Here is a 27,469-nt window from a genome sequence, read left to right as displayed (position 1 = left end):
ATACATACAGATAAGCACAAAATAAGAACAGCAATACTTCACTTTCTTATGGGGTGTCAAGTAACAACTAAGTTTTTCATCCTTTTTTCAAGGCTACCCTCCACACACACACATACACACACACACTCACAAAGAGACAAAGACATGAACGTTTTCTTCCAAACATATATTTTTTTATCATATAGAATTTACTGGTCACATTCCACATATATTTCACGTTCTCTGCTTGCACATGGATTTAAGCATGAACCCGACTTGAGCATGCAGTGATCAACTTCTCAGGGTTTGGAATGACCATCAGTGATCATGGGGTGGGTAAATGTACAGCCAAACATTTGGAATTTAAACAGAAATTCTCACTAAGATTCTTGCATGTGTTAAGAACTGCCCCTTGCTGTGTATGTGCCGAATAGAAAATTGTATTTTTTTCTCAAAGCCACATTTTCTCTAAATCTCCTTTAAAAATCAGACATCCTGTCATGCTACAAAGTTTACCCTTTTGGCCTTGTTTGTTTTATTTTGGTCCCATACCTTTAAGCTTATATCAGTATTTTATCTTACATAAGTATTTTTCCGCAATTTATCTAACCCAAGTCTTCCCACATAGCCTACTGAACAATGTCACATTATACAACACCAAATTTCCGAATGACACGGTGAAAAAAAGTAAATTTTATACAACTTCCCTAATAACTACCATACATTTGTTATTTACCACCTTTCCATCCAATTCCCAGTTTTTACATTTTGCCCGTAAGAACTATAATTGTGAATACAAAGTACAAAAATCATGGAATGAACAACGATACTATTGTACAATAAATGAATCTCAGTATTTTCCATCTTTATGTGATACAACGAATAGTTGCCTATAACTGATACTGTTTGTAATTGTATGCACCAAGCATCATTATAGAATTGTTTAGCAGTAAAGTTAAAACAGAAAAAAAACAATAAAAATGATGAGATGAGAGAATATTTCATTGTGTCGTGGACACGAAGATCTTCAAATGTATGTAGATTGCTGTGCATATTGTGTGAATGCTCTTCCTATCCTGAATGTGATGTTAAGGCACTCCTTTAAAACCCCTAGTCCCCTATCTCACTGGACACACAGCATGTTGGCGACCACATGATTTAACAGTGCACTCAATGAGTTGCATCGATAAAAAACTTTTCTAGCTTTGTGTGTTTTGTTGTCTTTCTATTCCTACCTGTACGTTTTGAATTATATTCCCATCATAAAGTCAAGGGTAACACAAATCCAATTTCAGATGCAGCAATGCAGCCATCAAGCCGCTTGTCCAGTGAGAGGGGGGCTTTAGAGTGCTTCTGGTGATGAGGAACTGGTTCATTTGATCACAAACTTAAAAGTACACAGTACATATGTAGCCCAAAGCCCAAAGACTAAATTGCAGAGAACTGTACAAAACGTGCTTAAAGCACCTCCTATTTCAGACTTGAAATTCGACACAAAATAATAACTCAGTGTACAACTGAAAACATCAAATCAAACGTTACAAATCTCTTTGTCTTGATTTGGGAGTTGCTGAGAGAACAATGGTGTCCATAGGATGTCTCAGAATGAAATCTAATCTATGTTGTTGGACAACATATTTCAAAATTTTAATGAAATTTTTACACATCACACAAAGAAAAGCACACAACTTCTGAATTTTTGACTGACTCTTTGGACTTTGTCAAGTATTCTGATTTATAGCCCACTCACTTCTCACGTATGACTTTCTGGAAACATCTCTGAACCGGGACAGGGGACATTACAAACTTCCAAGCACCTTTGACCTATTCCTGAGATTACATTTTCTGGAATGTAGTGTCAGAATGGGCCAGAATAGCTGACTAAGAGTTGGTCAAAAATCTGTATGTTGAGTGTTTTTGTTTGTTTGTGGAATGATAGAAAAACAGTTTTGCACAATTCGATGTTGTGTTTTAGGGGCGAGAGAGAGCCTTTGACAGTCGAACCCAGAACCAGCTTTTGAGCTCTTCCTTGACGTAGTCGATGACCGTGACGAAGCGTAACAACTGCGGAACTTCGATTTGCTTGTACATGACTGGAATCAGTCTCTGCTTCTTTGCTCCTGAAGTTTGAATGGAAAAAAAGATGTTCAGAAAAATCTCCTAGCAAAGCTGTTTATACTTACAGATATATGAAAAAACTGTAATGTTAGTAATGAAAGGTATTGAGAAAAAACATTTTATTGGTCTCTTGAGTGGTCTTCTTTGGCAGGTTTGACAGTAATTTGATATGTCTCATAAACAACGAAATAACATTGGCATGGCTAAAAGTAGTAAACGTACCTGGAGACAAACTCATGGCATATTTTGTTTGGAAGTCGCACTCTGGACTGTTCAGGAATTCAGGGGACAGCACCACTACCATACGCTTACACCTGGCAAAAAGATAACAAGAGAAAGATGCAATCATAAAGCTTTGAATTGGTTTGTTGCTCAAGCAAAGCAACAGTCACTGAATGAGTAACTGTTCCTTGCAAATCTTATCACCTGGATGTCTTGAACCTTCACTGATGGTGTTTGTTGTTTCAGAACCGGTAAACTGCCCTTGGGGGTAACAAACCAGTTTGGTTGACTAGGTACAACTGGGTTCAAATTCCGTGGAGCCAGCGGCCCGAGTTTGCGCCCGGGGTCTGGACGCGACAGGTCGCATTGTCCTATCGGAGGGTGGGGGGGGGGGGGGGTGGCGTAAAGCCAGCTGGCCTGCGTGCATGAGGAAGCTTTAGGGCGTCAAACCTTTGTGAAAAAACCCAACACATTTATTGAGAAGACTAGGGGTGACCCCGTGTGCTTGCCCAAAATACGTTATTCGTAGCAAAGCTGAATTGCACATGGCAAGCATCAAACCTGGAGCCTATTGGTTCTGAGACAAATGATCTAACTGTTACGCCACACCAAGGCTAAAGTTGCTGGTGAAAAATGGCCCAAAATTACGCCCAAGGACTAGTTTACCTGTTCTCGATGAGTTCCGCAGTGACCGTGAGGTACGCCGTGCCCGGGAGAAGGTCGCGGTCGTCGATGCACAGCTTCAGGCGGCGGCCGCTGGGACCGGACTGCGAGCTCTCCAGTCTCTCCACCATCTGGATGACGAAGTCTCGGTCCTGTTTACAGTAACAAACGTACGCGTCGAACAACTCCTTGTGGACACCTGGGGGGGGGGGGAAGGGGTACAACTTTAAAGTCACAACAATTCAATTTCTTAGTTATTAGATTTGAAAATATACTTGGCTGAAAACCAAACCAATCTAGGGTATGGCTGAACCGGCCATTCATTAACCAGACTTAAGCAAACCTAACAGGGTTAGGCAACAGGGATATGGTTAACTTAGAGAAACAACCTGAGCAATAAGGGGGTTTATGGTTTGTGAAATGCACTAAGCGTAATATGTCAAAGGTTAAGGCCCCTAAAGCATTAACAAAACACATCAAACATGGTTTAGACAAGGCAAGAACTGTATATAAGTTAGGGGAATTCACCTTTTGACATATCACCCACAGTGCATTCTGCTCTAGATGGAACCATAAACTACTAATTGTATTAATTTGTTCACAACATTGTTCAAAGCTGAATACTGTCTATAATGTGTTGTACTGTAAGTGCAACACTGGGAGTGTTACCTTCAGGATCGTCCTGTAGCGTGATGCCGTGTAACTCAGAGGTGGTTGGTAGGTTGGGGTAGTTACCCGTACTGACCTCAGGAACCTGGACTGGCATAGGTGACGAGGACCTTTCTCTGTACTTACTGATGTCTTTGGCTGCAACACAATCAAATAACCTTAAGTTTACTTCTGCATTTTTGTCTTCTTCTTTCTTAAGCCCAGTCTTTCCACCAGACAGTAAAATACAATAGAACGTATGCATGTATTTTCCTTCATCTTTAGAGTCAATTCCATGTCACCGAGAGGGTTTTCAGGTAATATTGCTAGTGAGTTCAAACAATTTTAGATAAAAGACTATTCCAGTCAAAATAGCTCTAAATTGTTCAAACAATCAAGAATGAAAGTTTAAACATGTTTGAACTTATTTATATATGTTGGAACTATTTGGAAAGTAATTGCACAAATATCTCTTTAAATAGAACAATTTTCAAACATCTATGTGATTGTTTCACTGTTCGAACATGTTGGAATAATTTGCATCATTTTTCAAATGGCAGATTTGGGTAATTGCCCCCATAAAAGTAGGTGCTAATCACACTCTATTGTCTGCCTCTGTATATTTTTAGATTTCACGTCTGGAGCTTTTGTCTTCAGGTGTCTATGCATGGCACCCAGGCCTAATCCCCTATACTTTGAAGGAATGTGTGAATTGCCCTGTTCCCATCACACTGACCCAGTTATACCATGTTGTTATAATGTTGGAACATGTAGGAACAAATGATCAACCTATGTTGCAACAGTTTCGAAAATAATACAAATAACATGTGCAATGTTAGAAATTTGTCTAACATATTGGAACACAGCAGAAACTATTTAGAACATCACATGAATGTTGGAAACTGTTCTAAACAGTCACTTATCTCCCTTAGATTGTTACAAAGGTTTTACAAATGTTAGAACAAAGGCAACAAGCACCCTCTCGGTAATGTGGAATCGACTCTAATACAAAAGAAAAATGACACACATTCCAGCGACATGTACCAACCAGCTTTTGTCTAGAATCATCACTTCCAGTTCCACTTCTGTATTTTGTCTTTGTATAGTCCAGATAACGTAGAAACAGGAACCAAGACATAAAGATTTTCAGTATCTAGGTACACAAAGATTGGGTGCCTTTTCTTGAGAAAATGTTAGAAAGTAGGAGGTGTACGTTTAAGTCTTACTATAAGTCACTAATAAGTATGCTCCATCTACTTAAGAACCTTTGAAGCACCCAATTTCCTATTGGTTACAGCAGAGTTAGGCCCAATTTACACTTGTCCTTTTAACTGTAGTACTACACATGGTAGTCTACTACTGTAGTAGACTACAGCTTTTTTCTGGGTGTAAAAAGAAAACTACTGCAGAAGTCTACTACAGCCTCGGGGGTAGTAGTACTACACTTCGGCGGAGATTCTGCGAGACTTCGAACCGGGTGTAAAGAGAAACTGTAGTACAGAGGTAGTAGACTACACTTCGAAGGCAACAACCATGTTCGATCTGACGTAATTCGAACTGATCGCGCGTTCCATTTCGGGTCATCTGCGGTCATTCTTAAGTTTTCTCAGTAAAACCGAGCTGTCAGGCCCTTTTTCTTGGTATTTCGCATCATACAAAACCCCTACCTTTTCACAAATAAAAAACATGCTGAAATTTCCTCACACGAATTTTCAAAGGTCACAATGTAGGTCACTACAGTTTCGTGACAACCAGGAACAGCAGGCGTCCTGCTAGGCTTCCTGTTGTGGAGTGTAAAGTGGACGCAAATCTGAAGTCTACTACAGTAGTAGACTACCATGTGTAGTACTACAGTTTCATTGAACAAGTGTAAATTGGGCCTTAGGCAGCAGGGAGAAGGTTAAAAAAACTATCAATATATAATACTAGATCTAAAAAGTTTGAAAATTTGATTTTGGTCAATCATACCTCAGTTGTTACTTTATTAACTGAATTGTATTATATATCACTGGAAAGCTTGATTATGTTCATATGTGTGGGTCATGATAAAAACTGTTGAAATTTCCCTGACAACAATGTGTTTGACAATTGCTGGAGAAATTTCTGTGTTTTTCTGGGCGACCCACCCACGAAATCAGTCATAGTTTTCATTGCTCAAAAGAGCAATCGTTACTAACCAGATATATCATTTTCAACCAAGCTTTCTGATGATGTTAAACACAGTAGTGCTAATCATGGAAATAAAACAGACATATGACTGAGGCAAAATTAAACACTTTTTCTTCACAATCCAGTTGAAACGCAACTTAGCATATGGGGCATAATTTTAGGGTAAAAATGATCAATTTCAAATGATTTTTGGTACAACTACAATGAATTGACATACTAGTAGTACACCTGTTACAGCACTATAACAACAGAGATATCACCTGAAATTAAGTTCCCAAACTTTTTGTGTAAGGTCTTATATATATTTTTATACCCTAACCTTTTATCAATAACCTACTACCTATTTAGTTGCTATAGAAATCAAAGGCTTATTTACACTAAGTAATTCCCTTTTCACCTGCACACAATACATGTGTATTAGAAGGGGAAGTTGCAGTTTAATAAACACAAAATAAATAAGCTTGGGTCGGAAGGTTTTCGTAGGGTCAGTTGGGTGACTGGAAACACAACACTTGCTTCCTAGGTCTTACCTGTGATATACCACTGATTTTGACTGTGCCAGGAAATTTTGCTAGCATTTAACTTCAATGAACCTACAGTACTTACCTAGTGAAGATTGTATTTCATCAAGTACATCAAATCTCTCTATACTCTTCAGCATCTGGATGAGTTGTCCTACGGTTGCGTTTTCCTTAAGCGACCAGACATGTAGCACATCGTACATCGGACTACTCTTCATCTTAAAGTTCTCGATTTCGATATACTCGAACCCCATCTCGTCTGCGAGGTCCTCCCAGTTCGTACCCGCAACACGAGCAGGGTTGAGCCACAACGCGAGCTTCTTACGCGTCTGTACTCCGAGGTAACGTGCAGGGATGCTGTCATAGTTCTCCCCCTCGGTGTCCTGTGATGGCGTGTTTGTTGCCATGGTAACGGGTGGTTCCAGCCAATCAGATTAACCGCTGGAGTAGTGCAAGAATCTGAAGTTCCTCTTTGACAGGCAAAATTTTCGTCCGGAATTAGCGAAGAATTTTGGATCAACCGATGCTGTAATTTATGTCACTGTGAGGTGTCATTGTTATATTCCCATCTGTAAAGAAGAAAAACATTATTATTGAAGCCTTTGTTTTTTGTGTGCATCAAACCTTTAATAGCATGCCACCAGTTTTGCACTGTAACTGTACTCGAGTACAGACCAGATCCAATTGGGTTCACACACACACACACACACACACACACAAAGAGAGAGAGAAACCGCACACATACACTCACATACACAACACACCAATCACACATGTAACGCACACACACGCATACACTCACATATACACACGCGTACACCGAACACACGCACGTGCATACACTCACACACATATCAACTTTTATTTTTAAGTCCACACACACACACATACACATACACACACACACTCACACCACGCACTGATTGTTATCACCACGACACACACGCAGCAGGATATCTACGGGACTCATCAATGCCAAGCATTTGTAAGTTGCAAAGAAACCCCCACCTTTTCTCCTCAGCTTTAGATACGGCCGGGTAGACGTACACACTTGCGGTCTCCCTTACGTACTTACTACGTTATAGTCTTCTCTAAAGTCACATACCTTCATAGGAAACTTCGTCGGAAACTACGACATCTTCGTTGGACTATATCGGGGCTTTTGGTTGTATTGTCGCACAGTCATGTGGGTGGGGAAAACCTCACTACGTGTGTAGGAACAACATGGTGGTAGGAAGTTTTACTTCCGTGTTGTCAACTCTCGCGAGACTCGCGCGAGATTGATTTGGTTGATATTTTTTGCGACGCCTCTGTGGCGGAGACAAGCGTGTCCGTTTCGTACCTTTTGAAAACGGTCGTCGCCATATCACTTATCGGTCGATATCATATACGAGTGTTTCATAACTATTTTGTGGTCGGACATGAAGCAGAAACGTATATGAAGTAACATTCCAATTACAACAGTAACGTTTAATAATGATAAATGTTTTAAAAAGTATAAAAAGAAAGTCCACCACCTCAGGTTCCTAATTAACTACACCACGAAGGATCACATGCTACTAAACTTAGGGTAACAAAATGTGCTAATACAGGTAAAAAGGGGACAACTGTTTCAAAAGGCGATGATCGTTAACAAGAGGGAAATAAGTGACAGAGACGATGGGTTATGAAATGCCATCAAGGCATTTTTGGTGGAACCTCAGGGGCGAGGCAGTTGCACAGAGCAGGGAAGACCTTTTATTTTTAGAAAATAAAAGAGGCAACTTTGCTATTTACTATTAACAGTTGTTTATTTGTGCTTGCAATGTCATTTTCTTCTAATGATGTTGCAATTACTAGATAATATAATATATATCATAATCATTTGTTACACTTGATCAGATAAATCTACATGTATTAGTGTCCCAAAAGATGGTTTAGTTCCACTTGTAGAGCAACTTTTTGCGCTTTGCAGATTTCTGACATAGAATCTTACTTTCAAACAATATACTATACGGTATATACATGTCGTATCTTTGGATGTTTGTAATGTATCCAAAGTAAAAACATTATTTCAAATAGCAGCAGGTATTTCAAAATTTCCTTGCTCAAAGGTGGGGCTACATATATCTATTCTTATAGGTTTATCTATTTATTTATTCAAAGATTAAAACATTTCATTCGACCAGCAACATTACATTATATTTTGCTGTGAGACATAAGGGTTGCCCAACAGTTTTGACAATTATAGAATTTTTTCCCCCAGTTTTGTGACAATTTTGTCATATTCTCAAATTGAACATACATATATATACGTTCATATCACTTTTTGCATGAGTACTTGTTCAATCTAATCATACGTGCATAGTGATTGTTATCTTGTGTAGGTATATGTCGTGATTGCTGTAGATAAATTTCGTCAAATTTGATTGTCGTCAAACTGTTGCCATGGTAACAGGAGTGACCTCATCTCCGACCTGGATGCAGCATGGTTCTGTGTCGGCCATGTTGTTTACAAGGTGGATACCAAATGGGACCTAGAGGGGGGTGTAACAGAGAATATAGTTATCCTTTATGTCATAACAATGTTTGATGGTTTCAATTTTTTCAAAATTGAAAAGAATAAACATCCGACAAAGGTCTCAAACCGGCACCACTGCAACTACACCTGACCAGGTAGCATTGTGTTTTCATATTCATATTTGAAGACTGAATAGTAAAGTCGTAAAAAAATTATCATCACACACATATTCTAAATGAATCTTTTATTTTCTATTTTCGAATGTTTCTCTCACAATTTAGAAACTGGGGAAAAAGACAGCCTGCTTTGCAGCCCTTCTCGCTGTGGTTGGCGTCTATATTTGGGGTAAGGGCTGATTTGCAATTTTCAACACAGGCTAGATTCTGTAAATGCTGGGTTCCACACGCCTAGACAACTCTTCAGCTTTGGAGAAACTGGCCCATGTTGAAAATCGTAAATCAGCACACCGCCCAAAAATAAACACCAGCCACACCTAGCAGATCTGTGAAGGGGGCTGGGAAAAAGATGAAAATAACCTTCTTGCCGCGGACTCGAAGCAGGGTCATGAGCGGTTCTCTGCTGCGCTGAGCGGTTGCCTGGTCTAAACAAACCATCTGACATCGACTGCACAGGCCTCGAGACTGGGGATTACAAGAAGAAGAATATTTAGTTTGCCAACACAATTAAACTTAATTCAGGGGCTCTCTCCTACTTTGACTTTTTCTCATTATCTGTCAGCATGAAACTGAGGCTGAGAGGAACCTAAGAAGAGGCTTAGAATCTTAAGGTTCTGGGTTCAAATCTTAGCAGGCCCCAATGTTGGGCCCTTAGGAAAGGCAGCCTACACATATTCCTTCACAAGACTTGGCGGGGAAAATGAGTACCTAGCCTAGGCTAGGGATAGCTTCTTCAATGGGACGTTAAGCCTGTGTTTGAAGAGAGTCACACCTCAAACACGTTCAAGGTCTCACCACCGTTTGATAGAAAAGAGTAGGGGTCCTACCTGGCAAGGGAATAAAACCTCACAGTCCTATCTTACACAGCCTGTACTTACTATACAAAAATGGTGTGTTATGTCTAAAGGCACTTTACCTGAGTTATGTGGAACAAACAAACAGAAGAATCTGGCACCTTAGTCTCCAAAGAAATACCAAAACTAGTTAATAACCCTCTGAAATGCTGGTTCATGCATTTTAAGGGGGCAAATTTCAAACGGCTCAACCTTAATCTTGCAAAAAAGGACTCTCATATTCAGAAAAAATATTGTAGTCTATTGACAGTAGTAATTATTCTAAGAGCAACCTGAAACTGCTGCTGCCCAATCATCAGTTCTGACCAATCGTCCTCCTCATAGGGCTGCCCGCTGTCAATCACCATGTTGCCCCGGAAACGGAGCACCAGGTCTTCTGTGGGGATGGCCTGCAGGAGAAAACAAAGGCTGAAATTGAAATGCTAAGGACTGGGTAAATGTAAATTGGCAGCATCTCATATGCAATATGGTGTGGAAAGAACATTTTTTGTTACTGAACTGACCAAGTTGCTGTTGGCTGTGATCTGCTGCTGTAGTTCCCTCACGCTCGGACGAGAGATGAGCAGGTACTGAGACTCGTTTGCCAGGGAAAGGGAAAACTTCCCGTCTGCTGAGTTACCTCCATCTATAGTAAAGACAGGGCACATGTCAATAAGCATCAAAATTATAAAAACATTTTCCTTCAGGCCTCACCAATTCAAGTTCTTGATTCTCTGAGTTTTGCAGGAAGACAAGAGAGCTGAAGGTTAAACAAAAATCAGGCATGCTGCAATGCTACTACAGGCGCCACAAAATCAGCATATTGGGTTCGTTAATGTTTCAAACCAGAATTGAATGTTCAACTATTGATGAGTAGCTAAATGGAAAAAAAAAATTCAACTACATACATGTAGGATGACAAGACAGAATGGTATGTATTAGGTGGTCTTTTTATTGCAAATCAGAAAAAAAATTAACCAGTGAATCCAAAAACAAAATCATATTGACTGGCCTAACTGTACCCAAAGTGTTTCAGATTTACATGTAGTTCAAAACATGGTAGATGGCTTTAGAACTAGTGTATGTGCAACCGAATGACCTTGAAATGATTCTGACCTCTATTGACCTTACAGTCCCTGTCGGAGTCGGGGTTCTGTCGAACCAGACGGCAAGGTCGTCCAAGAAATATCGTCAACCAATCAGCTGCCTCGTTTCCACAGTCCAGGCCTGTTATCCTGAATAAAGAAATAAATTTAATTAGATTTTCCAAATCCTGGTGCCTTTCTGCTCAAAGATTTTTACTTCAATATGACGAAGAACCAAGCAAATGAATTGGTGTTGCCTCACGTACCTGTCTCCACACACTTTACTCTGGCACATGGAAGCCTCCACATCTCCAATCCTTGCAGCATTGAGGGGCACATCCAACGGCTTCATTCCTGTATAAATGTACCAAAACGTTAGCCTGAAGTCATTCATCAAAATCGACAAGTCAATGATCACAAGAAATCGAAGCTCTCATAGCTCCGTGAAATATTGAGAGTTTTTGTGAATGTCCTGTTTCATTCATTATTGTAAACTTCTCGCTAATTCTGTCTAATATGCATTTTCCTACCTATGCAACTTTGGACCCCTTCTTCCTTCTCACATCCTATCACTCAACAAAATTCAAATAACTTCGGACACACTTCAAGGCAAACAAACACAAAGACCGAAAACAGCGCCTCCATTTTCACCAAGGTAACAACATCAATGGCAACAACATTATCACCTTCAGCTGACAGCTGCAGTACTCCTTCAGTCAGGTAGATGGCAGGCCTGACCAGGCAGAGTTTGGGCTCCCTTTTCTGGCTGAGACAAACACCGCTTTCATTGACGACCATCCACTCACGGTCGTACATCAGGCCTCGAGCACTCAGCTGCCATGACTTCACCTGCAAAGTGTTCACAGTCAGTGAAAACAGAACGTATTTCTGTTTACCCTGTACTTTGGCTACAGTGGAGAGAAATGATTATGATTATCTATCAATTTATCAATCAATTAAACATTTTCAACAGAGCTCAAATGGGGGGTCTGCATGCATACTGCCAACACTCTCTGCTAGCTTTACTTTCTGCTACATTTAGATGCCAACTATACCTTATATAGAGTGCACAAATTATACACAAAATTTGAGCGGTCTGGCAAAGAATTACGTAGATTTAAGCGGCTAATCAGGCTCCAGGGGCATGCAGGACCCCTCAAATTGGCAGATGCTACTAAGCAAAATGTTTCAAATTTTTCAGCATTGCTTCTATGACAAAGAAAGTGTTATCGAAATCAAACAAACCTCAAAAGCGCCACAAGACTTGACAGGGTAGAGGAAGATGTTCGTGAGGTACCGCTGTACTGGCTCTTTCAACTCTCTGATTTCTGTAGGCTTCTCTTTCCTCCAGGTTGACTGAGGCACATTTCTCTGAGTCTCATTGCCCCTCACATCAAGACTTTGGTAGCTAGAGTCCAGTACTACATATGGCAAAGACAGACAATGATTATGCCACACCAATTTAACTTGATGGTTCTCTGATTTTTAAACTACGGTAATGCTAAATGGGAAGATCAACATGAAAACAAAGTCTGAGCCAAAAGTCAGAGTGTACACACACCCTGTGAGTTTAAAAAAAAAAAAATTCAGTGGTAGTCATATTAGATATACAGTAGGAGATTTAGTATAGTGCTTAGTTTTGTATTAGACGTCAATGTTAATGTTAAATATTCTTATTATTCTATTCTCTCAATTACACCAAGTATGGCCCCTATGGCTTCCTGCGCATCTATCCCCCTGGGGAACGAACATGCAATAAAGATTATTATTATTATTATCATTATCATTAAAGTTTTCCTCCCATCCCCCTGTTTTTCTGTTGTCCTCTTACTTAAAATAAAATTATGATAGAACCAAGGAAATAGAATATGCATCATATCTGGGTTTGCGGAAAAGGCTGGGCTGTCTACCAGGCCTGGCTACCTTGCCTGACTATGCTTTCTGGGCCCCAAGGCTATCATGGTGGTTGGCATCTGGTAGATTTTAAGGCTTGAGAGAAAAGTGGGTCAATAGCAATCTGTGGATGAGTTGGATGGAAGGCAAGGTCAACGGTCAACCTAATCAATATTGCTTTGCTCTTACCTTGGCCTTTAGAACTTTTCTCCACAATTTCCTTCTTGAAGGAATCCCTATGATCTTCTAGAGGACCATCTGCTTGATCCTTACGTCCATGTTTGAGTCCTGAAGACTGGAGGGTTGCTGACGTCTTTGGTAAGGTACTACTAGTATCCTCTTCTGTTCCTTTCTTGTCATCCTCAATGTCTAGCCCTTCATTTGTACAGTGCACATTCACCTTCGAAGTTAGCCCCTTATTGCAGTACTGCTCATTCTGACCATTAACGGCACCTGTGATTTTGGGGGATTTTTCTACAAAACACTCTTGAACAAAGTCTAGGAAGAACTGCGCGTCTTCAAATGTGGACATGTAGCCGAAGGAGATGCGGACAGAACCGGTTGGTTGTCCAGAAATCAGGTCTTTGTCGTCACCGCAAACATGGCCAGCCTGCGTAAGAAAGCAAAAACGACACCTTTTAACTCATTGAGCGTTCCCAAAAATGTAAAATCAGGGAGGTTAGCCAACAAGACATAGCCAACATTTACATGTATGTATTGTCATAAATTGTCAATTGGCCTCAAGGAAAAGCGGCCTGCAGACCGATCTGAGCTTCTTGTGAAGAAACAAAGGTTCAAACAAATAAATTCAAAAGTCAAGAGCTGTAAACAACATTAAGACACAACAAAGAAGTCTCCACAAATTCTCAACTGTTTTTACTGAGGTATTCAAACGTCATCAATTACACTTACGTACACATAGACAAAACAAGGAGAAAGCTAGGCGGTTTGGGGCAAGTGATGTCTTTAATCTGTGAAACTGCTCTGTGTTAGAGGCTTATAATGGTTGTACAGAGACATCAACGGCCAAAGACTGTGGTCTTGGCGGTCACAACACAAACTGTAATGTATTACGTACAGTGTTGGTAAGTTTAAACAATTTTATGAGTTCTTAAGATACAAGTTGAGATTGCAGCAAGGGCGGGATGGTGGTAACATTGCAAGGGAGGCGAGCCGGCCGCACGGAGCGGCGGATTTCGCTTTGTGAGCATGGCACGAGCGGAGGTCAGAGGTCGCTTCCTCCAGCGTAATTCCCTACGATTGGTCCAGACCAATCCTACTATAATTACACTTACGTACACATAGACAAAACAAGGAGAAAGCTAGGCGGTTTGGGGCAAGTGATGTCTTTAATCTGTGAAACTGCTCTGTGGTAGAGGCTTATAATGGTTGTACAGAGACATCAACGGCCAAGCCGAGGGTAGTGAGGGCCCCAAACCGCGTAGCGGAAAAGTAGTTAGTTGTAGTGGTAGTGCTGAATCTAGATTAGAAGGTAGCTAGATATTCAAGTTCATAAAAAAGTGTCCAAGGCTGGTGAAGAACGCGCCGCAGGACGTCACCGGCCGGGCACTGTCGAACAGCGTAGAGACAAACCGGAAAGGGTACGTCGGCGTGAGGCTCTAACTTAGTACTGTGAAGTCGGCCGTGGGCGGGTACTGGGGGTCTTCGGCACGCAGCTGGAGCTGATCTTGATGAACTGTCAATCTGGCTGTGCTCAACTACTCTAATCTATTCTACTCTACTGGAAAGAGTCAAGAGTTTCGGGTGTGCGTAATTTCCAGGCTGATGACGATCTCGCTGCAGGACGCTGCCGCGGACTCCGAGTCGGACCGGAAGGTTAAGTCGCATCGACGCGGAGTGGGGAGCCTTGAGTACGCTGCTGTAGATGCACACCGCATTCTTGTAGACCGTGTAGGTACGGGTGGAAAGGGAGAAGGACGTGCGATGAGGAATTACCGCTCGTGGAAGCTCGTGTATAAGTTGCTAAGTTCGTGAGAAGAAACATGGCTGCTCAAATCACGGGCCGAAGTCTCGCGAGACCACGCCTCAAGCGCGGGAAGTGAGTGAGGGAGGGGGGCTGTCGGTCCGATCGTTGTAGACTCTCTGTAAATACGCTATTGTGGGACGGCAAACCGCAGGTTTCTTGGCAGTTTCGTGTGCCTCGGCAGTTGGGAAACGTCGCACGGTAGGTTGAGAGGCTTGATGAAGGTTCAAAATGTATATGTCGGGGAAACTCACATGGGGCAGGCGGGTGTACAGTCCCAGGCTGGTGAAGAAACCTCGCTGCAGAACGCCGCCACAGATTACGAACAGTGTAGAGACAGCCGGAATCAGTCTTCGGGTGAAACTCTAGCTTAGAACTGCGAATCCAGGTGGACAACGTTACTGGGAGTCCCCGCACGCTACTGTGGTTGCACACCGCGGCCCTGCGTTAACATTGCAAGGGAGGCGAGCCGGCCGCACGGAGCGGCGGATTTCGCTTTGTGAGCATAGCACGAGCGGAGGTCAGAGGTCGCTTCCTCCAGCGTAATTCCCTACGATTGGTCCAGACCAATCCTACTATAACTTCCAATGACTTGCATGTGACCATACAGAGTCGTTGACAACAAGTACAGTATGGCCATCCTCATTAGACAACAAATCTTACAGCTAGATATGCACAGGTTAGGTATGACAGATCATTCAGTATAATATAACCAGCTGCTGCCACAAAGCTAGACAAGTGTGTTACACCAAAGGGTGGCAATACCAGCTATACAGATATGGACAGAATGCCTTCAGGAATTGGTCAAAAGTGCCAGGCACAGTGCAATGGTACACAGTCAAAACAAGGATTAGGGACTTGGGAGAGAATATTCATAGTTTCCCACCTGGTAGTTTTCCCTGATTTGTTGGTTGCTGAGGCCCAGGTGTCTGCTACAGGCACCAGAGTTACAGAAACACCCTGTCCGCAGGTGGATATCATGTAAGGCCGCCAGTTTATCAACCTGCAATACATCAGCATTGGGAATACATTGTACAGTCAAACCTGTCCAAGTGACCACCTCTACATAAGGACCACCTGGCCATTGATATACATGTACAGTCAAACCTGTACAAGTGGCCACCTCTACATAAGGACCACCTGGCCATTGTTAGACAAGCAAACCTGTAGAAGTGACCACCTCTCCATACATGCCATAAGGACCATCTGGCTAATGTGACCACTTTTTGGTGGTCCCTTAGATGATTTAGATAACATCGCCCTTCAGTATTTTGGACTTTTTTGACTTTCAGTATTTTGAAGTTTGAACCTCAAAGATTTTTTGATTTGTCATCCCTGATCTATGTTTGTGTGCTTGGGCCTCCCTGAACAATAGTACTAGTGCTTAGTACGTTGTTAAATGAACATTTAAAAAAATAATTCCCACACCTACCTCTGAATATCCCACAAAGTCCCCATTGGCTCTCAGGAGGTTAAAGTTCACAATGGCGCCTTGTGTGGTGATGTCATCAAAGTCTGTGTCCGTGTACACGACTGCGACTGGCTGCCCGTTGTGGTGCGTGAGTGATGTCAGCTGGAGGTAGACGTACTGGGCCAGACTGAAGGTGTGCTGGGATACATGCAGCATTCCTCCTGCAACAGGATCCAACACTCGTCACTTCACAAACTAGAACTAGAGAGGAAATTTTAAACGTCTGATATATGAAGAAGACCTGGTGGCTGGTGACTGCAATGACCACTCACCTTCCATGCAGTAGGTTGTGGATTTGGTCCCTGGTTCCTTTGATCATACCAAAGACTTATACCACACTATAAGTTGGGCAACCAATTCTCTATTGGTTGTGGTTATAGGCAGTAAGGAAAAGTTTTAAAATGGTACTACTGCCTTCTCTGCTTAGCACTCAGCATTAATTAACAAGAAAGAGTATGGTAGTTGAACACACAGTACAACCATTCGACTAACCCCCTGCAATAGTACTTGCACAACTGTGTGGCCCAAGGGATGATGAAATGGAGATGAGTACTGTCCCATACAACATATGGTAGAGAAAGGATTTTAACACTTTCTTCTAACTAGGGCACTTTTATAGACCACCAATGCAAATGTACTGTATTCCTACCAGTAAGCTTCTCCAGGGTGTCAAATCCATGTCTGAGAGCTATAATGTCTAAGAAAGGAAGGGTGCCATCTTCAAACCTGCAAGAAACAACAAAAGATAATTCTGGCTTTCAAATTTATAGCTTAAACTAAGTATGCTTGAACTTAATCAGCTTTACTTAATATTAAGTTTTGTACATATTCTGAACAAGGCCACAACATTCCAATTTGCATATAATATTTGATTTACAAAAAATGAGCTGAACTGGAAAATCAACATAAAATCAAAAGCAGTCTGAGAAAAAAGCCTGCAACCTGGTACATAAACTATACATGTATTCAGTCACATTCATGTTTTCCTCCCAGCCCAGTATATTCTTGTGTTCTTCTCTTGCTGAATTTTCACTTTAAAATGTCTGAGAATCAAAGAAACAAATTTATGCGGCCTAAATAGCCAGAGTTAGGATAATCATGGTGAATGAAAGTAACCTGTCATGTAGATTTGGTCTGGGGATGTAGAACCTTCCGTTACTTGTAACAGCCAGCGCTGTACCGCCACCAAAGTACGTCTTCCTCAAGGTGTCCTCGGCATCTTTACGTACGATCAGCGCGCCAAGTCCCGTCGGGAAGCCGAATATCTTGTAAAAGGAAAGCGTCACAAAGTCCGCCTCGCAGGAACTTAGATCAAGAGGGTTTGTACTGACATAAGAAGCAGCATCGAGGCATGTGTACCATTTTCCCTCACTTTCCTCACACAAGGAGAACTGCTTCCTCTTGATTTTCCTGCACCAGTCAAGGGGAAACTTTCGTCCTGAAAAATTGCACATGGCCGCGTAGGCAAAGAGATGAGATTGCCTACCACTCCTTGAGGTAGCGTTAATGAAATCCGATCTCTCGGATTCCTTGGAGGAGTGTGTTTTCCCTGGAAAATGGGAAGGAACGCTGTTGTTTGCTGTACAGTTTTCTATGCTGCTGTTCTTTTCTGCAGTAATTGTTCTACTTAGTGGACTTCCTTTGCCATCCATGTTACTACATCCTAGCAATTCCTGCTCTGAAACACACATTATTTTGGCTCCTTCTTTGGCCGCAACTTCACGGACCCCTAAGACGGAGGTGTGATTGTCTTCCAGGTAGGAGAAGATGCTCCCATCTTCCCAGGTGAAAGATTCTGCAAGAAGCTTCAAGGCACCAGTACAGCCTGAGGTAAAGATGACGCTGTGATGTTCAATACTTGTGTTGAAATGTTGAAGAATTCTGTGGAGAGAAGGTTGAAAATGTATGGTAAACCAGTCAGCTTCCATTGATTTGAAGGATTACACTTTTTCTAACTATTGGCTGATAGGGTAATGCAGATGCACACGGTGGTGGACCCTATACTCTTATCAACAAGAAGTTTTTGAGGCTCCAACCACTCAGGGGTGTGATATGCAAATTAATCATTTAAACAAAATAAGAGCAAATCAGAGTTCTGGGCCCAGACAGGACTCAAACCACTGAACAGTGGGTCTACATACACAGATTAGACCCATGAGGGTTAACAGTTTACTATAGAAATTACTGTTATCTAATTAATCATTTTAAACCATTCTGCCTAATTAATCATTTTAAACCATACTGCCTCTGCATGATTGTAATATGATCACTATTTCCTTATTTTATTAACCAGAAAGCCATCTAACTCTAAGACTAGAAAAGCAAATTTTGTGAGCAAATGTAGCATATCCTACCCATCCCTTCCCCATACAAAAATGAAAGATTCCAAAATTCCAGTCCTCACCTGAACCTGAGTTGGTCGATGGTGTCTGTGGTGAGACGACTACTGGCACTCCTGGTGTGTGGGTTCCCATACACATTCGTCTGAAGGTCCTTCATGTAGGCGTCCAGCTGGCTCTGTGCATAGTGTGTGGTGCCTGTGTGGTCCAAGTACACCATTCCTACAACAGAGACCAAGAACAGGAAAAATAAATTGATGAAACAAAATGTCAAGCATGTCATTCAAGCGTGTCATTCCAAACATTCATCTGTGATGGTGATATTCAATTTCTTAGAGCTAGAAAATTACAAGTGGACCTACCTACGAAATCAGCCGAAATATGATTAAGGGTTTTAGATTGCACTTTTTTCTCACGATCATCCCAGAAGTAGCCCTATTGCTCAAACCATGAATGTACGATCGTAACAGTTTTTTTGTCTTAAAGGGAAATATTCCAGTGAAAGCACTGGAAGCAATCACAGGGGTACCACCGATCGACATACATCTCACATGCAGACAAGCCCAGAGCTACCTGAGAATGGCAACAAAGCACACAGGAAACCCCATCTACGACGCCATCACACACATGAAGTCTCAAAAAACAGCCAACCAGACGGGATCCCAGCTGCACCTGCTACAGACCAGATTCAATGAGCTGAGGGAAGAGCTAGAGGAACACACAGTAGACAAGGAACCATATTACGACAGAAGACTACCCCCCTTTGCCATGGGCACCATAACCGGCTCCTTCACACCTACAACTCACACCACAGGTGGAAAGGACAAAGCAAGAGATGACATCATACACATGCTGCAAAACATCTCAGACAACAGACAACCGACAACAGTCGTCTTCACAGACGGCTCTGCCCTGGGAAATCCCGGCCCCACCGGCAGTGCTGCTGTCATTTACGAACAATGGGGAAGCACTGAACCCTTTGCAGTGCGTAAACCAGTGGCAAGCAAATCCAACAACTACGAAGGGGAGCTGGAAGGTCTTCACCTAGCCATAGAAACACTCTCCAGACGACCATCTACCGCTAATCATGTCCTCATCCTATGTGACTGCAAGGCTGCAATAGAATCAGTCACAGGTACACAGCAAGTCACTGCATACAACAGCCTTGTACATAGCATCAGAAACAAGCTACGCTCCCTCCATCTACAAGGACACACAATACAGTTCACATGGTGTCCCGGTCACATGGGCATACCCGGCAACGAGATTGCAGACAAAGAGGCAAAGTTAGCAGCAGCTGAAGCTGCTAACATCCAGACGAACGCATCATGGACAAGACAACAGACCACGAAACACATTGAAACTCAAGCACACATGAGATGGGACCGAAGAACAAAGCTGAACACAAAAAGCGAACACATGCAGAAGATAGCCATGAACATGAAGAAGAAAGGAAAAGCACTTGGAAAGAGACGCACACAAATCAACATCAACCGACTAGTCAGTGGCCACACAAAACTCAATGCCTACCAAAACTGGAAGAACCCTGAGACGTCTCCAAACTGCCCTAACTGCGACGCCCCGGAGACTACCAACCACTTCCTGTACCACTGCGCCCGCTATGAAAGGGAAAGACACCAAATGCTGCAGGAGATCGAAAGCACATACGAGACCTACGGCACGCCAGCGGAGAACAGACACACGGACATCGTCACTCTAGCTGGAATGAGAGAAGACCTCACAGACGTAATCAACACACAGATGTACAGAACATTCTCCCAGTACATCGAGAGCACTCGCAGATTCGACGTGCTCAACTGAAACACATCCAGCAACACGCTACCTCAAGTCACCAAGTGCTAAAAACCTAGCGAGAAATCAACAAGAACTGAAACCTAGCGACCAGCACAGCACCTGGAGACCATGTCTAACGAAATAATAGACGTTAAACAAGGACAACAACAACAACAAATATCATGCAGTACAGTTGATTAAGTTTTCGACCTTTCTGTGTTGAGTTGACACACCCAAAGCCCTTGGTTGGAAGTAAATTATTAACGTTACAACTTACAACAAAAAGTTTGAAAACTTATCTAATATTTGTTCGTTTAAGAATTGTATCATTGATCACCATGATACTTTATCAACGGCGTTGCGTCTTACATTAAAGAAAGGCTATCTATTTTCTCTACATTGCGGTACCCCATCTATTTCAATCCTACTTTTGTGAGATGAGTAGCATTACTGGTTAGATTGGCGTGTGCCTTGGCTGAGCTTGCGTAAACAACAAACCTGTTGACAACTTGTAGATTAACGTTCCATTTTTTGGCTCAAAAGAAAGTTAGATTGGTTCACCTTTGAGTCTGTCGAACTCCTCTTCTTGCATCTTGTCTATCCTCCATCCATATCCGTATAGTTTGCCGCAGTTCTTCAGAAAATCGGCCTTTTTCCTCTGTCGATGTTCAACATTGCGCCACTTGTCTGCCATTTTGTTTCAAACTTTCTGCAGGTCAAAGTTCGGAGGGGTGAACGACCGGGCGGACGAAATGATAACAACTTTGGTGCCGTTTTTACCAATGACAATCACAAAAAGACGCTCAAAACATTTTAAACTTTTCTAAATCATCTTTTTTTATATATTTTTGTCTTAAATGTAGAAATGTTCTCTAGAAAAGGGTTCGAAACTATTTGTCACGTGACTTTGTTTTGGAAGATCAGAAACTGTCATGGCGGCCAAGTGACCAAAATAAACCATCAGGAACATTTCGTCGTTTTCTTCTGACCGCCATGAGTCAACCCGTGAATTCTGATTGCGAAAAAATCTCCGAGTGGCCACCAAGAGACACGGGCAAAGGTAGCAGCTCGGATGAAAGCGAAGACGAAGAGAGTGTACGCCATATTTGCGAAGAAAAGGAGGAGGGGCGACGTCAAAAATATATCAGGCAAGTCTCTTTGCCTGGCGCAGGGCCCAATAAAAAGCGCGCCAAACTGTGTGAGAGCGATGAAGATTTCTGGGAAGACCCCGAACCAGCGGCACAGGCCTCTCTTGCGCGGTGGTGGCGAAGAGAGGGGATAAACACCGTCCAAGAAACCCTCCCAAATTCTTCAAATCCCAACACACGACTTCTACACGTAGCAAGAACGAAGGAAGCCCGAATCTTCTTAAAATCCGAGATATGTCGTCTCAAGCACAAACTGATGACTACCACTGGACTTGAAAAAGCTGGGATTTTGTCAGCGCTTGCCTCTTATTACGATATGATGGGGGAATATCAGGATGCAGAAACATGCCTACATAAGTCACTGAGTCTCAACTCATCTTCTAAACACACTCAATGGCTGCTTGCTAAAGTTAAAAAGCAGCTAGATGCCATAAGCATACAAACGGCAGTAACCAAAAATCTAGCAGGGAAGGAGAAAGAAGACCTTTCGTTTCCAAGCCCTATGACAGTAGAGAGAGTGTCGGGAAATTCTATGAGTGCAGACAAATTTTTCAAGAAATATTCCTCTACAAGTACACCTGTGGTGATTACAGATGTAGTCGAAGATATGACACATTCGCAGTGGACGATCGAGTACTTGAGGGCAATGATTGGTCACAAAGAAGCTTCAGTGAAACACGTTGTCCATGGTTCAGCAGAATGGGCTCAGTTAGAAACTGCACGAACAATGAAAGTGTCTGACTTTATAGACTCCTTAGACGAACACAACACACAGAAATTATACCTCTTTGACTGGAGCTTGCCAATCCATTGCACAGAACTTTCAAAAGAGCTGACAGTTCCGAAGTATTTCTGTCACGATTTCTTAAAGAAAACCCGCGAAGGATCGCTGTACAGAGACAGCTGGCCGAGCTTGTTCGTTGCTCCTTCGGGATTGTCCGGGGGTCTTCACGTGGATGCTTTTGGATCAAACTTTTGGATGGCCCTCTTTCAGGTGAAGATTCTGTCAAATTTCATTTTGTGATGTCATGTCTTACCTATGACAAAAATTATCTTCAAATTACCTTTCACATATGCTGATATTTTCCATGTACTGTTATCTTGCCCTACTCATATTTTTCGCCATGTAGGTCAATTTATACACAATTGCAAGAACGTTTACAACTCTCACATTACAAAATATTAGTACATGTAGATATATTCATATTGGCAATGATTTTAGTAATATTTCTTCCGGAGGTAGTTGCGATACTTTGTATCTATTTTCGAACAATAAAGTTATGTTTCTCATGTTTAATTTTCAGGGGAGGAAAAGGTGGCTGTTCTTCCAAAAGGAAGACCTCCCCCTGCTGTATCCTTGCTACAATCATTCCACGGACCCGACCTTTGATGTGGATGTCTTCAACCCAGACGTACAGAAGTACCCTCTCTTGAGTCAAACACACCCGAGGGAGTGCATCCTCCAACCAGGAGAGCTGCTGTTCGTTCCAGCGGGCTGCCCCCACCGGGTAGAAAACCTGGACAAATCTCTTGCTGTTTCTGGGAACTTTGTGGACGAGTCCAACATCCAAGTCGTGAAGCAAGAGTTAAGGATAAATGCCCTGAAAGATCCGCGTGCTCTAGACTTGCTCCAACAGTTTAGTGATTCTGATTCTTTGACAAAGATACCATAGATAAAGTTATTTGCTCATAAAAGACCTCAGAGTCAAATTTGCATTGTATTGCATGTACTATATACTGTAGCCTGCACATTTTCTTTAAGAATTCTAAAAGAAATTTTCTTAATTCACCTCATACTCACAAGGTGAGCCCAGAGGGACTCTTGTTACTAACTTGCAATGTGTGCAAATTAAGATGTAAGTACAAGATTAAAAGACAGAAATCTGGAATGGTTACATTCAGCCACCCCCTTTTATAAGGTGATCGATATGATATGAACTGACTGGCAAAGATAACAAGAAAAATATCTCATTAACTGATCACAACTTTCAAAGTTGCGTAACACTTTGAAGTGTTGTCACACATCGAAGTGTTGTTATTTTATTGAAATTCAAGGAAGGGTTCTATTCCCAGCAACATGTACATTTATTTGCACAACAAAGATTATCTTCTGTAAAGACGGTGTTCTGAAAAACAGATGCTGTATTCAGAATTAAAACAAAACAATGATACTACGTATTGATGTGGGCTTCATCTATTTCAAGCCGGTTAGCTAATACTGGCTGATGTCAATCGCGTTTGACGTCAGAAACATTTGTAGTAAAACAAAAACTACGTTGGTCGCTTTCAATTCGTAACGGCGCGGTCGTATTCATCGTGGATAGTCATACGATTCTTATGTCGTAGAACTTTCAAGCAGGCTGTGTCAGACTAAGGAGGTTATATATAATCTAACAATCAGACTTAACTGCAGACAACGATCTAAGATTAAGAGTAATACAGTTGAATATTGCAGGACACATGCATGACTATGCCAAAAATGTATTTGATTTGCGATCGCACGACAATTGCAAGAACATCATACTACAATCGTAAGTGATGCACGATCAGTTGTTGTCCTGAGCTGTCTGGATCCGATGGGCGGCGCTAGGCGGTGGAATCAGTAGCGGTCGGGGAGTCCGTCCGGGCGGTAGCGGTTGGGGTCGCCGCCGTTACGGCCCCAGTTGTTGGCCTCCTGGTCGGCGCGGGTGTCCGCCTCCCCCTGTCCGCTCAACCCGCTCTGGTAGCCCTCCCTGGCGTTGCTGTGGCGAGAGGAACATGTTTAACTTTTTGGATCGACAAACACCGTAAACACCCTCTTTACAAACAACGTACACAACGACGGGACAAAATTAACTTCCACTGATCTGCTTGGAGATTCATATAGCACGACAGAGCGAAGATATGGTTTCAAAGACAGAGAAAAGAGCTTACTACAAAGGCAATGTGGAAATCTAACCAAGAGGCGAGTGTATTGAATGCAGAACTGCTTCTCGTTAGCTTCTGAGGGTCTAATTAAAGGAGTAGTAAGTGAGGCGGCTCACCTGATGACCTCGGCGGCCCACCTGCCACCGGGCCCCCGCTGAGCGGCGTCGTAGTTCCCCCGGGCGTGAAAGTACTTGTCAGAGTTCTTCCAGTTCGAATCGCGCATGTCCCTGAAAATGGGAGAGAAAAAAATGAAACATCTTCTCTCTCTTTCTCTCTCTCACACATTCACTACCACACACGCGCGCACACAAACTAGTTCTCAGTTTAAGCCCATTTTGGGTACAGTATGCACGTTTGTTCAAACACACACACACACACACACACACACGCACGCACGCACACACACACACACACACACACACACACCAGGTGGCACACAGACACGGTGGCACAAACACACACACACACACACGCCACACACACATACGCATACTTAGTCACTCGTTTATTGATTGATTGATTCATTCTAAACTCACTCTCACACACACGCGTGCACACAAATTAGAAATATAACCTTCTTTTTTTACGGTAACGCCCTGGAATGAGGAATAATTTGTAAGCCCATTTTCAGTACTAACCTGTAAGCACTGTACATGTCCCCGGCGCCCTGTGCAGCCTCTCTAGTCCTGTCCACAGCCGACCCCACGGCCCCTCTCACCCTGTCGAACCCTCGGCCGATGGCGTCCCCAACACCGCCAAACCAGGCGTCGGCGCTTGCGCAGAACAGCGCGACACACACGGCAAAGAGCACAAGACGCATCTCTGTGATATCATCAACTGTGAATTACATAAACGTTCAAAATTGTAAACAAGATTGGCAACATAGAAAGATGTTGCCATGGCGACGGTGGTCTCTGTTAACGTTTTTGTTCTTAGCCCACATGCAAATAAGGAACTCGCATAAATCATATCAGTCGACCACCTTCTTTACCAAATTAACACAAGTTGTCCAATGTATGAAAATCTTGTTTTCACAAAAAAAGATGTCGTACCATTTCCTCATAAATTATGTAAATGAGGCCCTCATATGCAAGATTTGTGTCTAATAGTGGCCACATTTACTTAACTTCCAAATGGTGCAAAAATGAAATCCACATCATTTACCACTATGGATTTATAGAATTTTGTCATTAATTATGCAAATTACGTATTAATTTGCATAATTGATATGTATCGATATTTATCTCTTTCTCAGTCACATACGTCATGTGTTTGAGAGTCCTATAATAGAATGCAGCTGATTTATTAACTGTCCTCATTAATTATGCATTCATTATGCAATCAGATATTGATTTGCATAATTGGCATATTATTATGTAAATCATCACTTAAGCTATCTACACACCAAAAATTATGATGATCCGTCATCCCCTTCTTGCGTTATTCTCTTTCAAAGTTTGAGTCAAAATCAGCTCCTGTAGCTCCAGAAAAAGCCGCTAGGGGGTCCAAATCTACAGGACATATTTTCCTAACAAAGAGCTATCCACCACTTAAAAATCATGACTAAAGCATGTTCAGAAGACGAGATTTGAAAAGTGAAAGTTCCCCTGCAGTACTATAGAAAGTCGCTAGGGGGCCCAAAATCCAATCATTACAAGGTCTCCCACAGACCTACCCACCTACAAAACATGAAGACAATTCATCAAGGCATTCTTGAGTTATCGTCCCATGGACCTTCACATTCCTGTACAATTCCTAGAATTCTTGCAATCTGCACACAATATAGTAGAAATTTGGCTCGCCCCTGACGCGTCGCCAAAAAAAATGTTTTAAAAATTGCACAAAATCTAACTGCACTGTATACATATGTAGGAGTGTTCACTTTAAAGTTGATAATATATTAGAATTTTGAGAGCTTTCAACTCCAGATGGCCCGCATCCTGTATATCTTTGAAACATGTTTCCCGGAAAACGTTTGGAAAAAGCCATGCTTGAATGTCTCAAAAATAATATCCAAGCATTGCATGTTTATATACTTTCTACATTTCTTAAACCTTTACAGCGAGTCTCTCACGTACCACTACAAAAGATAGACCCAACGTCGTTAAAACGGGAAAAAAATACCTGGCAAATACTGCTACATGAGGGTCTGTAAAAGTTCAAAATATCATAGACATAGTGGTTTTAAATGTAAAGCTTGGTTCCTTACCTTAGATTCGTAGAAATTTGAATCGCTGTCCGGACCGGACTGGACTAGTAGACTTGGCGCAAGTTGTACCTCACAAACCCCGAACTGCGGCGACTTCTACAGTGCCCTCCTTATATACGCGGGGCGAGCAAGAGGGGGTTTTCCCAGAGGTTTCTCAGAACGTTCGAGAAAGTAAAATCTGCTGACCTATAAGGAAGTAAATTCCGCTTGCTCAGCTGTACTGTAATCTAATCAGCACAAGTTACGTGCACATCTGCATCCTGCACGAAAAAACCCACCCACACAGTCTTTTAGGCTATAGGATTTTAAGCTTAAACGAGGTAATGTAGTTACTTTTTCTAGCTTCTCGTCTATGTTAAAAACTAGGGAGGTAGTTTGTAACAGTTACAAACTACCTCCGTAGTTTTTAACAGAAACAGGGAACAAGGCCGACTTTGTCTCCCAACATTTTATGCCCCCCCCCCCCCCGATTCAGCAAGGGGTTAGTACCTGTTTTATGGGGCTGTGGGTTTGTTACTTTCTGCGCACTGGAATATGTTTATGGGTGCTTTTTGGACAAACAAGGAGGACGTGGCACTGCACTCAAGTTTTCATTACTTATCTGAGCACAACATCGGTGGCATCATCAGGGGATTCGAACCCGGGACCGCTGGGTTCTGGGGCAAACGCCCTGCCGTTGAGTGTATGTATTCTGTTTTTCTTTTGGACAGGATAACTAATAACTTGTTCTAACGATATGCAATCCTTGCAATATGTCAGCAGTTTCCATACTCTAAATACCCAGGGCACAAGAACAACAAGTAAAATGGT

The 27,469-nt window shown here is 42.2% G+C and overlaps 4 protein-coding genes across 5 annotated transcripts; 1 reads left to right on the top strand and 3 right to left on the bottom strand.

The window, feature by feature from the left end:
* Positions 1-490: 490 nt before the first annotated feature.
* LOC136445960 (myeloid differentiation primary response protein MyD88-like) lies at positions 491-7,562 on the bottom strand. 2 transcript variants are annotated; one of them, XM_066444214.1, is made up of 6 exons: positions 7,426-7,562; positions 6,406-6,889; positions 3,652-3,789; positions 2,986-3,181; positions 2,320-2,411; positions 491-2,099 (listed from the first exon to the last, which is right to left on the bottom strand). In XM_066444214.1, exons 2-6 carry the CDS (start codon positions 6,725-6,727, stop codon positions 1,951-1,953), a joined length of 897 nt encoding a protein of 298 aa, XP_066300311.1. In that variant the 5' UTR covers positions 6,728-6,889; positions 7,426-7,562; the 3' UTR covers positions 491-1,950. The 2 variants fall into 2 exon arrangements, with proteins under 2 accessions (XP_066300311.1, XP_066300312.1); XM_066444215.1 differs by lacking the exon at positions 7,426-7,562 and adding an exon at positions 7,329-7,345.
* An 896-nt stretch (positions 7,563-8,458) lies between these two features.
* Positions 8,459-21,129, bottom strand: LOC136445558 (molybdenum cofactor sulfurase-like). Its single transcript, XM_066443618.1, has 15 exons — positions 20,957-21,129; positions 18,667-18,823; positions 17,379-18,143; positions 16,912-16,988; positions 16,224-16,423; positions 15,678-15,794; positions 12,997-13,417; positions 12,160-12,335; positions 11,601-11,763; positions 11,181-11,268; positions 10,946-11,064; positions 10,354-10,475; positions 10,123-10,239; positions 9,357-9,461; positions 8,459-8,836 (listed from the first exon to the last, which is right to left on the bottom strand). Exons 1-15 carry the CDS (start codon positions 21,087-21,089, stop codon positions 8,735-8,737), a joined length of 2,862 nt encoding a protein of 953 aa, XP_066299715.1. The 5' UTR covers positions 21,090-21,129; the 3' UTR covers positions 8,459-8,734.
* Positions 21,130-21,297: 168 nt separating this feature from the next.
* Positions 21,298-23,717, top strand: LOC136445559 (bifunctional arginine demethylase and lysyl-hydroxylase PSR-like). The gene is made up of 2 exons (XM_066443620.1): positions 21,298-22,537; positions 22,848-23,717. The coding sequence occupies exons 1-2, from the start codon at positions 21,389-21,391 to the stop codon at positions 23,214-23,216; spliced, it is 1,518 nt and encodes a 505-aa protein (XP_066299717.1). The 5' UTR covers positions 21,298-21,388; the 3' UTR covers positions 23,217-23,717.
* Positions 23,510-26,815, bottom strand: LOC136445560 (serum amyloid A-5 protein-like). Its single transcript, XM_066443621.1, has 4 exons — positions 26,660-26,815; positions 25,089-25,287; positions 24,567-24,677; positions 23,510-24,284 (listed from the first exon to the last, which is right to left on the bottom strand). Exons 2-4 carry the CDS (start codon positions 25,268-25,270, stop codon positions 24,143-24,145), a joined length of 435 nt encoding a protein of 144 aa, XP_066299718.1. The 5' UTR covers positions 25,271-25,287; positions 26,660-26,815; the 3' UTR covers positions 23,510-24,142.
* Between the last annotated feature and the right edge of the window lie 654 nt (positions 26,816-27,469).

This window comes from Branchiostoma lanceolatum, chromosome 12 (genome assembly GCF_035083965.1).
Source record: "Branchiostoma lanceolatum isolate klBraLanc5 chromosome 12, klBraLanc5.hap2, whole genome shotgun sequence".
NCBI classification, from domain to species: domain Eukaryota; kingdom Metazoa; phylum Chordata; class Leptocardii; order Amphioxiformes; family Branchiostomatidae; genus Branchiostoma; species Branchiostoma lanceolatum.
The sequence above is the reverse complement of the archived record's forward strand: the minus strand, read 5'-3'. Positions and strand labels throughout refer to the sequence as shown.